The sequence below is a fragment of the Pezoporus wallicus genome, unplaced genomic scaffold (assembly GCF_028554395.1).
Source record: "Pezoporus wallicus isolate ANWC-B61680 ecotype Strahan unplaced genomic scaffold, APGP_CSIRO_Pwel_v1 scaffold_7107, whole genome shotgun sequence".
In the NCBI taxonomy this organism is placed as follows: domain Eukaryota; kingdom Metazoa; phylum Chordata; class Aves; order Psittaciformes; family Psittacidae; genus Pezoporus; species Pezoporus wallicus.
This window is the reverse complement of record NW_026642114.1, coordinates 4,423,071-4,443,421: the sequence shown is the minus strand read 5'-3', so window position 1 is coordinate 4,443,421 and position 20,351 is coordinate 4,423,071. Positions and strand designations below refer to the sequence as shown.

The following is a 20,351-nucleotide window of genomic DNA, read 5'->3' as shown; positions in this document are numbered from 1 at the left end:
TACATAAAAACAGTAAAATGTTTATTTTCTTAGAAAAAAAGAGATTCAAAATGATTGTGATCACACTCCCATTCGTGCTCAGCAAAGCCAATACTGCAAGCTTAGTCCTTGATTAAGATACCTATTAAACAAAACTCTTTTTCCTCTTAAAATACAAATTCCTGCTCCTGTATCACTTCCAGTATTTCAGTGATAACATGCTTTTAATGGATAATAGTTTCTCAACTTCTTCTCAGTAGAGAAACAAGGCCTGCCACGGCAAAAAACATCCCGTCTCCAAAGCTTGCCATCACCAGCATTAATAAGCGCTCCGGCCTGAATGCAGACTGACAGACAGCTTAAGGGTGTTTCTTAGATGCTTGAATGTTCACTTATGGAAGCTTTGTATAACACTACCTCATCTGATAGAAAACAGGCCAGAAGCCTCAATAAAATCAACAACGTCTTTTGGATTAACTTTAAGGATTTGCTGCATATCTGGACACAGAAAAAAGTGAGAAGTTGCAACAAGTTTTAACTAGCAGCAACAAAAACAGTTCCTTACGAGTTCTTAGCAATATTCCTCATCTGTTCATTAAGAAACACTGTAACTGAATGGAGCATATAATGTGGAAATTATCTTCTTCTGTTATGTAGTGCTGTTCGCTCTAGAAGACTTCCAAAAGGTCTCGACTGGGTTGTAATCTATTTACACAGTAGTATTCCTGGTGTGAGTGGCAGAATTGGCACTATGTGACATCCTCCTCTTCTGAACAATAATCACGACCCTGTAAGGAGAAAAGCCAATTTTTAAATGACTACTTGAAGACAGGAATAACATAAATCAAGGGAGCACTTACTAATAATGCGTATCAGTTCCCTAAACTTACAAGATTTTAAGTTCAGAGCTGGGTATAAATCCTAAAAATAGGGAAGAGAGTTTGCACAACTCCTCCAACCATCTCTGGAAGGTCTGCATGGAACCAGGATAGGAGACCCTTCCCTTTCTGTCACCATTAATCTCATAAATTTCACCCCCTCTACTGAATTCCAGGGCGAGTCCAACAAACTGATTCACAAAACTATTTTATGTAAAGATACATTTTGATGGACACAACCCTAGAAATCCATTGAGAAGCCATAATCTCCAAGGCAAAAGCAATGAAGCACGTAACTCTATGAGCAACACAGCTCAGCTGCTGTGAACAGGAATACCTCATCCGATAACCTCATCAAGGGTTTAAGGTAAGAGCAGAAAGGCTACGCTTCACTAAACACAGACTTCTTAGTCATGTTATGCCTTCTATCCCATCCCAAACACAAGACTTGCAGCAGCACCTATCTAGGTAATACCCACAGAAAGGTCTGGAGAAGGTATGTCCCATCCATTACTAGTTGTTTCTTGCAAAGTGGCAAGAATAGGATCTGACAGGACCCACTGTCCCTGTTTCTCTACACAGAAACAGCTGGAGCTGAGCTTTTCAATACACAAGCCACCCAAGATAGCCTGTGTAAAACAAGTGCCTCAAATGTAGTACCAAAAATCTCAACCTCTGGACTATTTCTGTTGTTCCTATGTGCTAAGTGTATCCCAAGCAGTTGCATGGAAAATCTGAGTTCCTGAGCAAAAGGCTGGCAAAGAAGAAAAGGAGAAACACAGATCTCAGCCTGGCAATAACATGTAAAAGCCTGACAACACCCTGTAAGCAGGAGAGACCAACTGAGCAGTGGTAAAATGGGTGAAGCTCCACTCAGTCAAGGTGGGGTACCCAGCTGCCCAACAGTCAAACCTCTCACTGACTTGTCTAGAAAGAGGTGTAGGGATCAGCTTGTCCTGGGTTCAGCAGTAGCAGTCATTTTTTCTTTCTTAGTAGCTGATGCAGTGCTGGTTTTGGACTTTCTGTCTGGGAACAGCACTGCTAGCACCAATGTTTTTAGTTTCTGCTCAAATGTTTGGTCTGACCAAGGACTTTGTGAGCCTCATGCTCTGCCAGGGAGGAGGGGAAGCCAGGAGGAAGCAGAGACAGGACACCTGACCCAAACTGACCAAGAGGTATTCCATACCACAGCATGTCATGCCCAGGATGTAACTGGGGGTTACCTGGAAGGGCACTCACACAGTTCGTTTCGGTCGGGCTTGTTTCGGGTGGTATCGTATTCTCTTCCCTTGTTATTTCCTTTATCATTATTATCATTGGTGGTAGCAGTAGTGATTTGTGCTATACCTTAGTTACTAAACTGTTCTTATCTCAACCTGTGGGAGTTGCATTCTTTTGATTCTCCTCTCCATCCCTCTGCGAGCGGGGGGGGGGAAGGGTAGAAAGGAGGAGGGGGGGCGGTGCTGTAGACTGCGTGCCTGACTTGCCAACAGGGTTTAAACCACGACACAGCTCTACATTTTTTTTCAAGTAAAATATCAGACTCAGAAGGAATGCCAAAATACTTTGCAGAGAAGCCCAAATGCATCGTTTTTTTTCTATGCCAGGGACCACAATGCATTCAGACAAAACCATGAGACTAAGCTGTGGTGGTGATGAAGGCTTTGTCCAACATGCTTCAAGGGCTGTGAAAGCCACCTGTAGCAAATGATGACTGAGGCTCAGGGCATTTCCAGGAGATTCATTTGCCTGGATCCCCAGGCTCCCGCTCAAGAGAGAGACCCCACAATGCTCCACACCAGTGGCTATCAGGGATATTAAAGGCTCAAACAGACCCAAAACATGGAAGAAAGCTGTCCTGGACTTTTCCTTGCCCATTCCTCCTGCCATTCTGCTTCTGGGTTTGCTCTCTGGCAACCAAGTGCATTGCTCCTCAACAGGTTGCCAAGAAACTGCTTAAAAAGCAACATGCTGAAGAAGTCCTTGCCAGCGTGTGGAAATATCACCTCTCACCCACTGCCTGTAGGCTGCTGAGAGCCAGGCTGCTGCTGCCAGACACTTTATTTCCATCTTCACACCAGCAGGGATGGAGCCGTGTTGGTGTCTCAAGGACGGCCTTGGAGCCATGGACCTCAGTCACTGGTGGGCAGGGAGCTGCCACCACACCAAGCTTCCTGCCAGCCTGCTCCTTCCCGATAGCGCATGTGGGCAGCAGTGGCACAGCGGAGATGGGGAGGAGTGTGAGAGCTGCCACAGACACCAGAACATCTCCCACCCCTTCCTGCAGTGTGACACACACCCTCTCGCACCTGCACCCGGCACGGATCCACAACTCCGACCCCACCAGCTCATTTGATGCCCAAGCTGTGGTGACACCTGATGGCAAGGTGAGGAGCCCCGCTGCAGTCCCAGCCCGCTGTGCAGCTCTGCAAGGGAGCTCTTGCTTTAGAAGGGGGGGCCCTGCCAGAGCAACAGCTGGTGGGAAGGGAGAGGTGTGGCAAGGGAGCAGGGGATGAAAACAGCTCCTGGAGCCACTCAGCAGCAGGCTGAAGGCTTCACATCCCCTTCCCCACTCTGCCATGGAGCCATGTGGAGAAGCACACTGTGAGGCAGGGTAGGGATCCATTTGTTACACACCAAGAATCATGCAGCAGCAAAGGCACAGCAGGCTGGCAGCTTGCATACAAAATTGGGGGTTTTGCTCTCACTTGGGATTTACAGCAAGTTAAGAGGATGTTGCTTTTCTTTACCTGGAGAAAGAAGAACCATGACCATCCTCTCAGTAGTGGGATGCAAGACAACCTGTGGGACCACCCTGGTCTGGCAAGTTTAGCTTGTCAAGGGTGGGGATCAGCTGTGACAGCAAAAAAATAGCTTGCATATAGTCCTGCATCCATCCAGCTGTCCTACAACCACTGCCCCAGCTACACTGCGAAGGCCTACACCAACATGTGCCCAGCATTTAATCCCAGCACAGACAACAAACATGGATCTCAGCCTGACAAGGCCTAAAGTGTCTTGGCCCAGTTCAGCAGGGTTGAGCACATACTTGCCTTTAAAGACAAGGGAAACAGCACTTAAGCCCTGGAGCAGCTCATGAGCAGAAAGCTAACAGATGCTTTAGCACCTTCTTGAAGAAGGGCTTGTGATAAGTAAGATCTCCTTGAGTAAATACACAGCAATGGGTATTTATAGCAGTGGGTATTTATCCTCCTAAAAGGAGCAGGAATGGAAGAAACTATACTACAAGGAAGCCCAAAAAATTAGAATTCCCCCTTTTGTCTAAACTTATTCCCTAATTAAATTTTTATCAGTAATACAAGGGGGGTGTTCCTCAGAAAGATCAGTGAAGGAATAAAGTGCCCTGTGGGTTTTTTTGGGGGAGCAGATGTGTGTCAGGAAGAAAAAGAAGAAACCAGAGAACGTAAGTGACAACCCCCCAAACAGAGCAGACTCATAGACGGAAAATGAGGGTGCAGGATTGCCCTGCTGCCCAGGGGAGCAGGCTCCTGAATGCGGATGAGCCACAGGCACAGAGCATGCAGCAAATAACAAAAATGCATGGGTCATCCTTTAATAGCCCTTAATAGCATAGGCTTTTAAGTAAGTTTTAATGATTGGGAGGGTAAATGAACTGTACCAAGGAAGATGAGAGCAGGAACACATGCATCCAAGTCCAGGTAAATCCCCCAAAATCCTATCTTCCTCCCCTGCAGTTTCAAAATCCAACTTTCAACTTTTGTAGATGCTCACAGAAAGACCTTAACACAAGTGTGTGAATTTTAAGTAGTTTAAAAAAAGCCTTATGCTCCTTTCCTGCTGCTTGTTCCCAACCGGAAAAGCTCATTCCCCTGCTCTCCCCTCTTGCTGCATCTACCAGGGCATGCTTCATGGCTGCTGATACCCTTTTAGAGAGAAAAAAAAAAAAGAGAAAAAAGAAATCACAGGAAAAGCCCTTTCCCCCATTGTTGCGGGTGACAGGCCAATCAACAAAACTCCATGCCGCTGGAATGCAGAGGCCTTCCCACTTCAAAAGCCTTTTGTGCGGCTGGCAGACTTGCCCAGGGAGAGAAGGCAGCTAAGGAGATGCTTCTTCCGCCACAGCTCTGCAGCTTGGCACCAGAATCCTCACACCGTGGCCCTGGCTTGGAGAGGAGGAAGAGGAGGCCGGCCGGCCCGGGAAAGGAAAATGTGCTGCACCAAGCAGCCCTTTCTTCTGCAATGGCTGAAAGAGCTTGCGGGACACAGTGGCCCCTTTCAGAGGAGATGGCCGATGCTGGGAAATGTTAGCCTGGCTCTGTGGTGGGAACCCTTTTCATCAATCTGGTTTTGTTTACAGTGCTCACAGAAAGGACAGGAAGAAAATGCTGAGAGGCAGCACTAAATAATTGTATACTGTGCTAATTTTTGTCCGTTTCTGATTTTGTTAGAGGAAAATCAATCGAGTCATTAAGAGCAATCCAGTTTGCTAATGAGTTTTAGGCTAAGAATTCCACCCTTGCATACGTTTCAGTTAGCAACCCCCCTTTTTCTAACAGCAGTCTTTAAATACGATACAAGGAGCTGCATTGTGTCTTCCTCCTGCATTTCATGCCCAGTTTTACTAACAAGGAGATGGAGCGAATTGCCACCAGGCATCCCTCCCATGGCCTCCAACAACAAACTGGTAGTCTCCAACCCAGCTCCCAGTGGCCAGGTGTGTGGACTGGCAGAGAAAGTCTTGCAAAGCAATTTCAACACCAGTGCTGCTGATCAAGACCAAGTGATCTCTCCACCCACAATGACATCCCCTGTGGCAGTGGAAACACAATGCCCAGGGTCTCAGGATATCCACCGGCCAACATGAGTTTGTAGCAAGACATCTTCACATGCTATGACATTTCTTAATCTCTTTGTTCTTTCACAAGCATGTCTGCATTGTGATTACTTGCAAATCACTGTATCTAAGTAGGAAACAGCTTATGATGATGGGACCAGTGAGGATTTCCTCTGGTGCAGTTTTACCTGGATAGTTTTGGGTTTGTTTTTTTTTAAACTACAAAGCCAGAGACGATTCTGTTCTGGAGGTACAATCCCCAGATACAATCCTAGAAATCACTTGTCAACTGTTCAATTATACCTCAGCCTTGGTATTTTTTCCTACAGTGAGACAGCTGCCTACACACTGTGCCATGGCTTACAGTAATAATATATACTTAAAGGAGACAGATAATTTCTGATGATTGTTTCACTGCTCTGTATGTAGGATTCAGAGAAAGCAGTCATTTTTCAGATTGTTCTCCATGATAGCTATCATCAATATGTTTTCACTAGCAAATGCTGAATGGGGTAGATTTTCTGCGTTCAGCACTTCATGCATCATAGCTTTTAATTTTGCTTTTATTTCCTATTTTCATGCGAGCCCTGGTTGTACAGGGCTCCCTCAAGTCTATGGACTTGAGCCTGCAAAGACGGTCCAGGATTAACTCTCTCTTCCGAGTCATTCTGTTCAATTAATGGGATTTCTTCAAATTTTGTTGCCTCGGGGTTGACTCTAGCAGAATCATCTAACCCTATTGTGAGTCTGACTTTTACATTCTCGGTCAGTCCTACCTCAGCATTCAGTTTTGAGACTTTGTTCCAGCATTTTTCCCTTCCAACAAGCCCCATGAATTGAAGTACTATAATCATATACAGTTCCATACATGCAAGTTCAGCTCTAGCTCTCCAAGCAGGAACACACACTCACACAGAGAGAGGAACAAATGTCTCACTCTGAATATCTCTTGGTGTTCTGACACCAAATTTTGGTAGACAGAAGCTCCATGCACTGGGGTTGGCATTCTGGCTTTTACCTTTGTGTGGTACTTGCAGAAGGCAGTTCAGCTTTGTACATGCAGCCAGGAACACAGGCATGTGCTGGGTACCAACAGGCATTAGACTTTCAGAGAAATTCTGCAGACCATTTCATTGTATTTTTTTTTTGGATCTCCAGGATGATGATAATAATAATACTTCATAATAATAAATACTTCCTATTTTCAGTTGCTAAAACATCACCCTGTGTTCTTTCCATTTCACACTTTGATTGCAGAAATTCTATTTCAGCTGACTTTTCTGTTTATTTGTTCTGATGAGTCTGAAACGCCCATTTAATTTTCCTCTCTAGTTGTTAGAGTTGTTGTCACTTATTTGTACTACATGACCTAACATCCCTTGGAATTTCAGCACAAGTTGAAATCTCTCTGTTCCACAGTTTCTGTAGACACAGCCCATGAAGGCAGCGATGGACAACATGTCTCCATTACATATCCAACACTACTCATGGCTAGTTAACATGTGAACATTACAACATGTTTTGGGACCTCATCAACCACAGGCAATGACCCCCATCCCTGCAGACTATTTCAGGCGTAACTAGCAAGCTGTTCAGTGATATAGTTCTTTTAGCTCTTTGACTGCTGTCCTCTATTTCCCTGAAGAAGGGATTCAAAATAGTACTTAGGAATCAAATAAAGCCCATCATATTTTCCAATCTTTTTGGCACTTGTGGCAGATACCTAGAAAAACAACATATTGTGGGCAAATATTAATTAAAAAATGCCAAAATTCTCTTAGGAACACTATTTCCTTAGGCACAGAAGGTCCCCAGAGAAAGCAAATCCCATGTTCAGTTGTGCATTAACTCATGCCAATCTCATCAACTGTCAGCAGCTTGAAATGCATGGGAGCCATTTCCCTGTCTTTGATAGATAAACCCATGTATTTGCTCTAAATAGGCAATCTCCTAATCTAGAAGATAAACTAGTATAAGAGCCCTGTAGAACACCTGTAAGCATCTGAGAGTATGATCCAAACAGCAAGAAGACACAGTCAACTGCATCTCAATGTGGCAGCTGGTGAGTGAATACTATTACTGTCCTGAAACAAATCTCGAAAACAAAACCTGACCTCAATTCATAATTAGGTACAGACATCAGATGGTCTGCTCTGTAGATAAGATAGGTCTTTGGAAAATCCATTTCATTGGATATTTTGTGTTTGACATTATAGAAAGTGGTGATGCCCAGGAAAAGCAGAAGCAAAATGCATTCACCCAGCAAAATACATTGACCCAGCAAAATACAGACCAAATTCATTTATTCAAAAGAGATGTAGCTATACTATGGATATGTAGAAATTCTACTTTTAAATGCATATAGGTCAAGTAAGATCCTACCCCTGTGAAATACTAGATACCTCCTCACTTCCATTCAGGCATTGACCACCTCTTTAGGAAGCCTGTTCCAGTATTTGATCACCCTCTCAGTAAAGAAATGCTTCCTAATGTCCAGTCTAAACTTGGGAGTACAAATTACTTCATTGTAATTGGGGAAGCAAGTGTTAGTATGAAGTATTAAATAAGACACACCATTCCAAAATTTTAAGTGTAAAGAGTATATTGGTGAGTGAACATCAACTCAAGGAATAAGCAAAAGCTGAGCTCCAGACTCAATCCAAGTAGCCCATTTAATTACTTAAGTCTCAGTTTTCCATCTATGTTGTGGTGCAATTATTTACTACTGTCTCACGAAAAAGCTGAGATTCTCATTTTAAAGATTTGTGAAAAACATGAAAGCTGCTACCAGACAACGAGATAGGCAAAGAACTATTCAACCTCTTCTTCAAAACGTCGCCAGCATTATTTTGCTCAGTGTATGTCCTGAGGCAGGATTATCTGCATACACAGATACACTACTCCTTGGAGCCAGGAGCTATTTTGAAAAGATTTTGCAAGAAATTAGAAGGGTATCCCAGATACTACCGGCATTAAAATTCCAGTTGTTTCCCACAGAGGTTAAATGAAAGAGCAAATCACTAAGGGCATAAACTCCCATTTTGTTCTCCTTTATCCAGTAGGTTAATTTGCCCTTCATCCTAGACTGTTCATTTTTGATTTTCTTCAGTACCTCCTGCAACCTCTTTTACCTTTTCTTTTTTTTTTCTTTTTGCACTTGAACTACTTAACCAACAAGCTTTATCTAACCAAGGGGGATCTCAGATCAGAGCCCCTCCAAGTAGTGAAGAACATGGAGTGCTGCAACAGGCAATGTCGGATTGTCCTCCCCACAGAGCCAGAAAACCTGTGTGCCCGCCACCTGAGTGAAAATGTAACACACTTTATTGTGTCTTACCTTTTCAATCTTTTCATCAAGCATTCTGAAGAATTCTTGTTGGCTTTCAGAGATGTGCATGCTGAAAGTCAAAGGAACATTATGAGTACCAACAGGACTTACTCAATTTTAAAATACTGATGCTGCAGTCCAGGGTTGTCGAGGGGCCAGCTGTAAGCTTTTATCACTGTGCAAAATAAATCACTTTTCACTTTCAGATACAATTACAATTTTTTAAATTCCCCCCCCCCCCCTTTTTTGTTCGCCCATAGAAAGAATATTACATTTAGTTCGGTGTATACATACTAGGCTTGGGATGGTAACTAGGACTCACACGCATCCAGAGGAGACTATTCCCTTTCCCAGACTGCAGACAGCCCACTACCATTTCTTGGGGTAATGAGAGCCCTTTCTGTATCAAGAGAGAAGGTTTTCCAAGACTGTCAAACTCACCACCACAAAATGAGATGCCTGAAATGAGATATGAGATTAAAGCCTTGCACTGGAAGATCTGTGTGCCCTGCTACAGCTGGCTCTGCACTCAACACCTAGAAATGTCTACAAGCCCAGGCTGGTCCTTCCCTCCCAGAGAGGTAGTCCTTACTGCTCCCTAAGCAGACCCAGCAGATGATTCACTTCAATTAATTCTGTGGCACCAAGAGGCTCAGGGTTATTTATATGATTTTGCAAAACTTAAGAATGGAGGCTGGTGCCAGCAGCAGCAGTGATGTCAAATGGTCAGAAGGACACAATCTTGGAGATTTTCTCTGACACTGAAAGCTGATTTGGATTGCTGAATTCCTGCCCCAGTCCTCTCTTCCTCAGCATGATCCTTTCAGCTGTAATGAGCTAATACTTTTCTAAGTGCCCAACATGATGCACTTCCCTACAAAGCTCAGCATTCATACTTCACTTGCTATCAGGATGAACATATACAATGATTTGCTTATGCTGGACATAAATGAAGGCCCAGTTTCAGAAGAGAAGGTCTCAAAAGTGGCATTAAAACCTAAAGCTGGCAATTCAGGAAAGGGAACAATTCAGCTTTCAGTAGCTGTGGGATTTTGTGCCCCCAGCTGACTGCCTGTCCCTCAGGTTTCCACCTACACCTGAAACGGGAAAAAGATGTGTTTCGGGTAGCAGACCCCCTTGCCTGTATATTCAGGTGCCTTGGAGAAGGACCTTAGGACTGTACAGCCCTTTCTGGGTAGCTAAGATATTCTTGCCTTTGCAACATCATAGATTCAGTTTCTAATAAAATGAGATAATACACCCCAATCACAATTTATAAGGAAACTAAATGAAGGGGGGGAAAAATGGAATATTGTGTTGTCATACACATGAAAAGCCCCACAGGAGGTCTTCAAGCCCTTGTAGGCCATGATCTTCAGAGAAGTGTTGGGGTTGTTCAATGTGGAGGAGGCTCCAGGAAGACCTTATTGTGGCCTTTCAATATCCTGAAGGGCCTTACAAGAAACATGGATAGAGACTTTTTACTAGGACCTGTAGTGACAGGACACAGGGCAACCATTTTAGACTGAAAGAGGGCAGATTTAGACTGTACACAAGGAAGAAGTTTTTTATGACAAGCGTGGTGAGACACTGGAACAGGTTGCCCAAAGAAGTGGTCAATGCTCCATCTCTGGCAGTGTTGAAGGCCAGGCTGGACAGAGCCTTGGGCGACATGGTCTAGTGTGACAAGTCCCTGCCCATGGCATGGGGGTTGGAACCAGATGATCTTAAGGTTCTTTCCAACCCTAACTAACTAGCCTATGATTCTATGATTACCCAAACCATTCTGTGACTTTGTGATTTAGGAGAGTAAAAATGGTATCAAATACTATTTTCATTTTATGCTTCAGGCTGCTGTTACTCCATGAGTTATGAACATGTCTCCGTGTACTTGATGTGGCATGCCTTACCACATAGCAGTTTTGAGGATGATCAAACACATTAAGTGTCTAAGAGGTTGGGGCAGGGTGCAGGAATGAAGCCCCACGAAGGCATGGCAGGTATCAGGATGCAGTATAAGGGTGAAGGACCAATTTCTTGGCCTCCTTCAAAGACACATCTAAAGCTGGCTCCCTACATACAGTGCATTGAGGGTCCAGGGTTCTAGAAGTAAAAATCTGAATCCTTCTACAAAAAGGAAGAGCCCTCACAATCTTACTTTTACAGCCAACATATCAAAACTACCTCCATTGTAAATTAACTTATCATGTGGTACATAGTCCATGTTTTGTTTTGAAGTACCACCTGTTCTACAAGAACAGTCTTACAAGATGCATCTAATGAATTATCTATTTAATTTCTGCTCTTTTAGCTGCCACCCATTGCCACTCCTCCTTGCAGTCAGAATTACCAGGGTTTTTAGAGGATAAACCTTTAAAAAAAATTGCACATTATAACAGAGATTTGCTGGCTTGGTGCTTAGCAACTCAAACACATATAGCCACTTCATAAACAGAAACGCAATGGTAGGTTGGGTAAACAGCAGAGGCTTAGGCAAACAGTGGTTTTACTCAACAACCTAATGTTACATTCTGTAACTGAGAAGTTTCCTTATTTTTGCAAGGACTGCAATAGAAACCTCTGCCGATGCAATGTCTTTAGGTTTTTTGGTGAAAGAAGGTCAGTTCTGATTTCTGTGGAGACTTTCAAAAATATCAGATTTTGATGAAAAAATGGACCCCTTGACCCCATGCAGTTTCTCTGCCTTGGATGCACTAGAAGAGATGACCCATCAAAAGAAACAGACCTTTTTTAAGCCCAGGTTCATTAGCCTCCCATTAGAGCATCTTCAATACATTTCTAACCCTCCTGGGAAGGACCAAGCCACAGTTATGAAGCACAGCTTTGCTGAAGGGTGATTTTATCTCCACCTCCTTACTGCGAACTTCTTTGCAATTACATCTGACGCACTCCATTTTTCCTTTTGAAAGGAAGCTGAATTATACTGTCAGTTGATTAGAAAATTAGTAAAGTTTACAGACTTGAAACCGTGCACAATGCACTTGGTATGCAGCAAGTTTAAGTTAGTAAGTGCCCCAAAGGCACGGCATAAAGAACAGCATTTCTGCTATTGTTTAAATTCCAGCAGCAAAGCTGTATCACTTCTTTGTTATGAATCTGATACACGTCTCCATGTAATCTGTTATTTTCAATCCAATTAGTGATTAAAATGTAATAGTGATTTAGGTAAAGAAATGAGTTACTAATATCAATGACCAGCTCTGTCACAAGAGTTGAGTATTTCACGGCATATGTAATGTGGACTGATATCAGGCAGAGTACAGGCACAGAACAGCAAGCAAAGGATGGAAAAAGTATCAGCTACAGAACAATCCTCATTTTAAGAAACAAATTGACAATTTTCAATGGAAGAAGTTTACCATTCCTAATCCTAGACAGTATAGCTCCTAACCTAAGCTAAGAGCTAGCAAAAACTTTCCTGAGAACTTTACTGATAGCATTTAGGAACACTAGCGCATACAGAATTTTTGGTTATGAGTAAGTTGCATAGAAAGCTGAGAAGTAACATAGTATAGCACTCCTAAAAGGCATGGCAAGATGCATCTCATGCAATTTTAAATCCTGCTTCTTAGCTGGGCAAACGAGAGGATGATGCAGGGATGTTGGCACAAGTGCTGTCCAGTTGTGTTGGTGGTCTCAGAACATAAGTGACCATACCTATTTTATGTAAACTGAGCATGGTTTTAGGGCTGCTGGAACTGCCAGTTGGTTTTCACTAGGCAGTAATCGGGAATCTTACAGATACTCCTTAATTCTGTGTTTATTTGTATTACAATTAAAAAAAACCAAAAAAAACAATGAACTTACTTTGCTCTGGGCTGATGTACTAATCCTGGGATCTCTTTATTAGATTTAAGTCTTGCATTTGAACTGGCACTTTTTTCCTGAAACACACAAAACACACACAACAAAGATACCATCAGTATTTATTAACCACATAAACTGCAACAGGCATTTGTCATCATGGTGTCACAGTCTGCTGGATTCAAGCTCTTCTACCTGTACAACCAAGTAAGAAAAGATCATTGAAAACAAAATTAAAGACAACACAATGCAATGACCCTAGGCAGGCAATTTTTAAATGTCACTGGCTCGATGGCCTGGGGGATTGCCTCTGGGTTACCAGGCAAAATCCATCTGGGACATATAGCCATCAAACACTGCGCTATCTAGTAACTCTCCAGTGGTCCATGGAAAATGAGGTATGCAGCTGCAGCTTGGCTCCTCAGAGAGTCATATCAATAATAACACCAACTGGCACCCTTAACAGAGCAAGGCAAAGCACTGAAAAGACAGAATCCCAGATCACCCCAGACCTGCAGGTTTGCTCAGAAGAGAGGTGAGAAACCTCAGCATCATGTGGAATACCGTATGTGGGAGAAAGCATACATTGAATATGCCACGAAGAAGAGGAGCAATGGCAGACCTGCCCAGCCAGAAAACTGGACACAAGGGGGCCAAGAAAACAAACTGGAGTATAAGCAGGGACACAAACACGTCCTCCACAGAAGACCAGAACCATTTAGAACATCTAAAAAAGTCATGGGGAGGGAAGAGTTTGAGAGCCGACACTTCAAGGCAACATATTGTCCTCACATCAAAAATGTGAAACCCAAAGCTCAGTGCACACATATATCTATTGTCTGCAAAACCTGGAGAATGATACAGCCCCTTCTGGAACTTCCCAGCAGTGTGTTACAGCTCACCCACTCCACAAATCCACCTGAATTTCTTAGCCACACCATACCCATGACAACTTAAAGAGATGCAAACCCAAGAATTAGTGCTTTTGTAGGTAATTTTGGTGGTTTTGTTTTGTCTTAGTCTTTGAATGTCTGAATCACACAACACAATTTTAAGAGGGCTACTAAACCACTGAACAAAAAAAAAAAAAAAGAGGCTGTCTAGCAGTTATTTTTTTAATGAATAATTCTACAAGGGCTGTAAACATCAACTGCCTTAGCGTATTTAACACTGTTTAATACATATCTTCTAATCCTCCTAAACAGAAAACAGTGTCTTGCATGAAAGTAATAGCGAAAGAGAAACAAGCCTTTCTTCTAAGCCTTAACAAATACCTCTAAGTATCTGTATGTTTGTTACATCCTATCAGCCACTGCCTGCCCATGATCCCATGATGTCGAGTCAAAGCAGAACAGAAGACAAAATCCCTTGCTTTCAAAGAATCTTCTAATTTTAACAGTGTTAAGTGGAGATTACTATGTACCTGCATGCTATGCGTGTGGTAAACATGCATGTACTTAGTCGTATGATGACTATGCACTCATACAACTGCCAAGCAACTCGTACAATTGTCAAGCAAACTAAAGAGAGGGGGATATGCCTCATGGAGAAGACACCACAACCAGAAATAAGCTAAATGCCAACCTCATGCACCAGATGAGACTTTACCCTCAAATCTGCTCCACCAGTTTGCCACAGGTCAGGGGCAGAAAGTGGGAATGGTCTGCATTACATATGTGGAATGGTACATCTGGATGGTCCAGCCGTAGGCATGTTCTGCAGCTGTAGCACTTCCTGCCCACCTACCACAACACAAGTTTGGGCCACCTTCTGTATTTGCACACTGTCACCCTGGAGGCATGGACCTCTCGTCAGCCATAAACTGATGTGAATCCACTGCATTATTAAAAGGGGAGTAGAAGTTCTGATTTACAGCTCCTGTAGTGAGAGCTGTGATAAATCAGGACAGTGCACAGGTGGCTTTCCACACCTCAGCTTGAGGCTTGGTGTCAGTGCGGCTCTATCAGTAGCTGGAATCAGCACAAATCCCAGCCTAAATAAACTTTTGTCACTTAGGAACAAATAGAAACACACAAGAAAGATATACGAGGCCTCTTCTCTGTGGGTCCCACGGCAATATTCAGAATATTACTTGAGTCATGAGGAAGAGGGAAATAAAATTTCAGTTTACTTGACTTCAAGATCCCAAAGTTTGCTCTTTTCCTCCTGTTGCTTCTGATAATTAACATATCTCGATTACCTATTATGTACAATTCTTCTACTTGAGCAGGAAGTATGTTACCTTCTCCATCTGTTGCCCAGCAGGAACAAACAGAAAAAGAGGAGTTAAGAGAAAAATAAAACCTAACCAGGTCTGGAACTGGCTTGTTGCTTTGTTTATAGCTGTTATTTACAGCAGTGAAATTTCACTGCACTGACTGAAATATTGGCTTCAATAAAAATAGATATTAAAAAATAATTCTTCCAAATACAAACAAAAAGAATATTTTTTCCACATCACTTTGAAAACAAACTGACTCATCAGAAATTAACGGTCTGGATTCTACTATTGAGCTTATAAAAAAACCCCACACCAACCCAAAACCAAAACCAAAAATAAATTCTTTAATGCAGTCAGACTGCTCTTCCAGACTGACTTGACTTTGATTGAAAGGTCACTTCTTTCAGTCTAAACTCATTTTCTCCCTTGTTTAACATTAAATAAGTTACCATGCATCAACAGAACTGTAATTGGTTTAAGAGACCTAATCTACTGCAAATAGAAATTAATATGCAAAAGTTTGTTTTTAATCTAGTCCTGCTTATAAGGATTATTTAAAGTAAATGCAGCAAATGATACAACACAACAGACGCTTAGAAAGTAAACCCTCCAGGACGCTGTACTTGGATAGCAGCATTAGCTTGTCTATAGTAAAAAGGCAAATAGTGGACATTTTACTTCCCATTATTTTGCAATTAATCATTATCAAGATAAGGCTGGGATCAAATCAAGGTGATTTCATTTGACAGATTCACTAATTATTGTTAATTCCTCCATAAAGGATGCACTGTATTCAGAATTTCAGGGCATTAACAGATGGCAGTGACTGCTGCCAGATGCTATTAACACTGCAACAGCCACTACTGCCATTATAATTAAATATCTGTCAACATTTCCCTTGATGCTCCCCCTCTTACAAACTCATTTCTACAGAAATGTGAACTTCATTTGAAGTATTCCACTTTTTTTTTCATAAGACTGCCACAGATGGACTCAGGTAAGCTGCTAATGGTCCTTCTTCTCAACTCAACACTCATGGCTTAGTAGAGGACTGATTTTTAAGAGATCACAGTATCACAGTATGCTAGAGACTGGAAGGGACCTCGAAAGATCACCTAGTCCAATCCCCCTGCCAGAGCAGGAACACCTAGATAATGTTACACAGGAATGTGTCCAGGCGGGTTTTGAATGTCTCCAGGGAAGGAGACTCCACAACCTCCCTGGGCAGCCTGTTCCAGTGTTCCGTCACCCTCACTGAGAAGAAGTTTCTTCTCAAGTTTAAGTGGAACCTCTTGTGTTCCAGTTTGTACCCATTACTCCTTGTCCTATCATTGTTTGCCACTGAGTAGAGCCTGGCTCCATCCTCGTGACACTCCCCCTTTATATATTTATAGACACTTATAAGGTCACCCCTCAGTCTCCTCTTCTCCAAACTATAGAGACCCAGCTCCCTCAGTCTTTCCTCATAAGGGAGATGCTCCACTCCCTTAATCATCTTCGTTGCCCTGCGCTGGACTCTCTCCAGCAGCTCCCTGTCCTTCTTGAACTGAGGGGCCCAGAACTGGACACAATATTCCAGATGGGGTCTCACCAGGGCAGAGTAGAGGGGAAGGAGGACCTCTCTCGACCTACTAACCACCCCCTTCTAATACACCCCAGGATGCCATTGGCCTTCTTAGCCACAAGGGCACAGTGCTGGCTCATGGTCATCCTGTCGTCCACTAGGACCCCCAGGTCCCTCTCCCCTACAATGGTCTCTAACAGGTCGTTTCCCAACCTATACTGGAACCTGGGGTTTTTCCTGCCCAGATGCAGGACTCTACACTTTCCCTTGTTATATTTCATCAAGTTATTCCCTGCCCAACTCTCCAGCCTGTCCAGGTCTCGCTGGATGGCAGCACAGCCTTCTGGCATGTCAGCCACTCCTCCCAGCTTAGTGTCATCAGCAAACTTGCTGATAGTACACTCAATTCCCTCATCTAAATCGTTGATGAATATATTAAATAATACCGGTCCCAGTACTGACCCTTGAGGCACTCCACTAGTTACAGGCCTCCAACTAGATTCAGCCCCATAGACTACAACTCTCTGGCTTCTCTCCTTCAGCCAGTTCGCAGCCCACCTCACTACCTGATCATCCAGTCCGCACTTCCTCAATTTAGCTGTGAGGATGCTGTGGGAGACTGTGTCAAATGCTTTGCTGAAGTCAAGGTAGACCACATCCACCGCTCTGCCATCATCCATCCACCGTGTTATTTCCTCATAAAAGGCTAAGAGATTGGTCAAGCATGATTTCCCCTTGGTGAAGCCATGTTGACTGCCCCTCATAACTCTCTTATCCTTGATATGCCTTAAGATGGCACCAAGGATAAGGTGTTCCATCACTTTCCCAGGGATGGAGGTGAGGCTGACTGGTCTATAGTTACCTGGTCCTCCTTCTTGCCCTTTCTGAAGGCTGGAGTGACATTTGCTTTCCTCCAGTCCTCAGGCACCTCTCCCGTTTCCCAAGACTTGGTAAAGATGATGGAGAGTGGTCTAGCAATGACCTCCGCCAGTTCCCTCAGCACCCACGGGTGCATCCCATCTGGACCCATGGATTTATGGATGTCCAGATTGCTCAACTGATCTCCAACCCATTCCTCATCGACTAAGGCAAACCGCTCCGTCGACCTGACTTCATCTAAGGTCTCAGGGGTACAGGGCTCTTCAGGACTGCCTGCAGCAGAGTAGACAGAGACAAAGAAGTGCTAACACATTTTATGAAGAGCCTATACATTATTTTATGCATTTTTAATTGATTGAATTGGCCAGGAAAAATTGACTAAAGATGACAGCAGCAATTCTACTACCTAATCTAATGGCCAATTTTCACTAACTTTCACAATTTGGTCTTTTTTTTTCCTCTGAAGTAAGTATGACTAAACAAATACAGATTCAAATGGCAAAAAAAAACCCAACCAACCAAACCCACATAAACCAGTAAAATGCAGTGTAAGTAAAATGAGGGTCTTAGTTTCAAGGCTATTTTTTGTTTAGTTTGGAAAAGGCTGAAGTATCCAACTTCTATCTTGGAACCACCAACGTTTGAAGGTGGCATGTTCCCCCAGATCGATATAATTTTTACGATTAATTTGTCTCTGTAGATTTACTACTAAAATATATTGAGGTTGATAGAGTCACCAAGGTCTCTCTAGACAGTTATCATGTTTTACTCAATATAGGTTTACAGCTATTCAAATATTTATAAAATAATATTATTGATTTATACCAAGATGACACTTTTCTTCAAAGGAGCCCTCAGTGCTCTTCAAACTGCTTTCTGGAGCTATGTAATTCATTATTAAAATAATGTTATTTGAAAAGAAAAAAAACAAATGCATCAGTTAGAAATGGTATGAAAGATGACGGGTTAAAACTTAAATAGGGGAAGTTTAGATTGGATATAAGAAGGAAATTCTTTCCTGTTAGGGTGGTGAGGCACTGGAATAGGTTGCCCAGGGAGGTTGTGAATGCTCCATCCCTGGCAGTGTTCAAGACCAGGTTGGACGAGGCCTTGGGTGATATGATTTAGCATAAGGTGCCCCTGCCCATGGCAGGGGGGTTGGAACCAGATGATCTTAAGGTCCTTTCCAACCCTAATTATTCTATGATTCTATGTAAAATTTCAATATGCCAGCCAAGCACTTTTTATGTTCTTCAGCTATGAGGACCAGCCTCAGATAATAGCATTTTACATGGACTGTCTTGGTGTACCAGGGTGAAAGAGGGAGAAGTACTGACCTATGAGATTTTACTCAAGTTCCCTTGCTTTACATACATGGGCTTTTATTTTTTGTATTATAATTTGTCAGGAAGAGAGCCTTTCTGTTTCTCTAGCTTCCTGGAAGCAAAACCACTCAAAAATGTTATTTGGGATAACTTTATAATGAAGGGTGAAATCAAGCACTGAAAAATCTCAGATACTAGTCAAAGAAGATTATTCTTAGATGCAATTTCAGAGGAATCACATTATCCCTGCCATAACGTGTATATGTGTCTACATCGGCGCTATGCTGTCCAGAAGGGAGTCTAGGGCATGCTTGGTGACGAGGCAGGGAATGGTATGGATCATGTATATTGGCTGGCAGAGAGCCCATTCCCCTTCTCCTCTCATGTCCTGGGTTTAGCAGTAGCAGTCATTTTTCTCCTTCTTGGTAGCTGGTGCAATGCTGTGTTTTGACTGACGGCCTGAGAACAGAGCTGATAACAAGGATGTTTTGGTCTGGCCAAGGACTTTGTGACCCTCATGCTCTGCCAGGGAGGGGAAGCTGGGAGGAAGCAGAGACAGGACACTTGACCCAAGCTAAGCAAAGAGATATTCCATACCACAGCACGTCATGCCCAGGATGTAACAGGGAGTTACCCGGAAGGGCTGGGAGACTGCAGGGCTGGAGGAGGTATCAGTCGGTGCTTAGTTGGGTTGGGGGGGGCGAGTTATTGGTCAGCGGTTGGTGAGGTGTTGTATTCTCTTGCCTTGTTATTTCCTTTATCATTGTTATTACTGGTGGTAGCAGTAGTGATTTGTGTTATACCTTAGTTACTAAACTGTTCTTATCACAACCCGTGGGAATTGCATTCTTTTTGATTCTCCCCTCTGTCCCGCCGGGTGTAGGGGGAGGGAAGGAAGGGGGGAGTGAGTGAATGAGCTGCCTGACTGGGTTTAAACCACAACATCTCATGATCCTGTGTATGGGATGAGATGATGAAAATCATGAAGTTATCTCACAATGGAGGCAGGTGCCTGCATGGGCTGAGCTTTGGGAACCAGGATGGAGAGGGCCTCAGTTTGCACATACTCCACATGCTCCAGATGCACACTGGCTCCAAAATATACACTGGATCCTGAAGCTAGGGTCCATGAATTTAATCTTCACAGCATATACACAGAGAAATAGCTGGAATAAACAGCTCATAGTGAGAAGACACCTATGAAAGATGTTATCATCACAGCCATCAGAAGGACCTTCTATCTTTCCAAAATAAGTCTTTCTTAAAAGCAACCTTCTACCAGCAATGCTGATGAGAAGAGCCAATACTGGAAACAAAAACCCCTGATCTCTCCAATACACCTTCTAGTTGGCTGCAACTGTGGATGCAGTCACACAGACTCCTGAACACACAACTGTGACACAAGTCACCAAGTGCCGCATCACTCCACTATTGATGCCTGTCTTGCCCTCCGGCTCTTATAAAACATTTGCAATTCACCACAGGAACTCAGTTTTAAGGAGTACCTTATGAGGCAACTGAGGTAACAGTGTTCAG

The 20,351-nt window shown here is 43.2% G+C and overlaps 1 protein-coding gene across 2 annotated transcripts in view; it reads right to left on the bottom strand.

The window, feature by feature from the left end:
• Positions 1-20,351, bottom strand: part of CUNH1orf21 (chromosome unknown C1orf21 homolog) — a 98,305-nt gene continuing 77,954 nt past the window's right edge. For both annotated transcript variants that reach the window (XM_057426976.1, XM_057426977.1), the window contains exons 4-6: positions 12,830-12,906; positions 9,011-9,071; positions 1-767 (exon numbers count right to left, since the gene is read on the bottom strand). In XM_057426976.1, the coding sequence (XP_057282959.1) occupies positions 729-767; positions 9,011-9,071; positions 12,830-12,906 (177 nt within the window). In that variant the 3' untranslated portion in view covers positions 1-728. The remainder of the gene's footprint in view (positions 768-9,010; positions 9,072-12,829; positions 12,907-20,351) is intronic.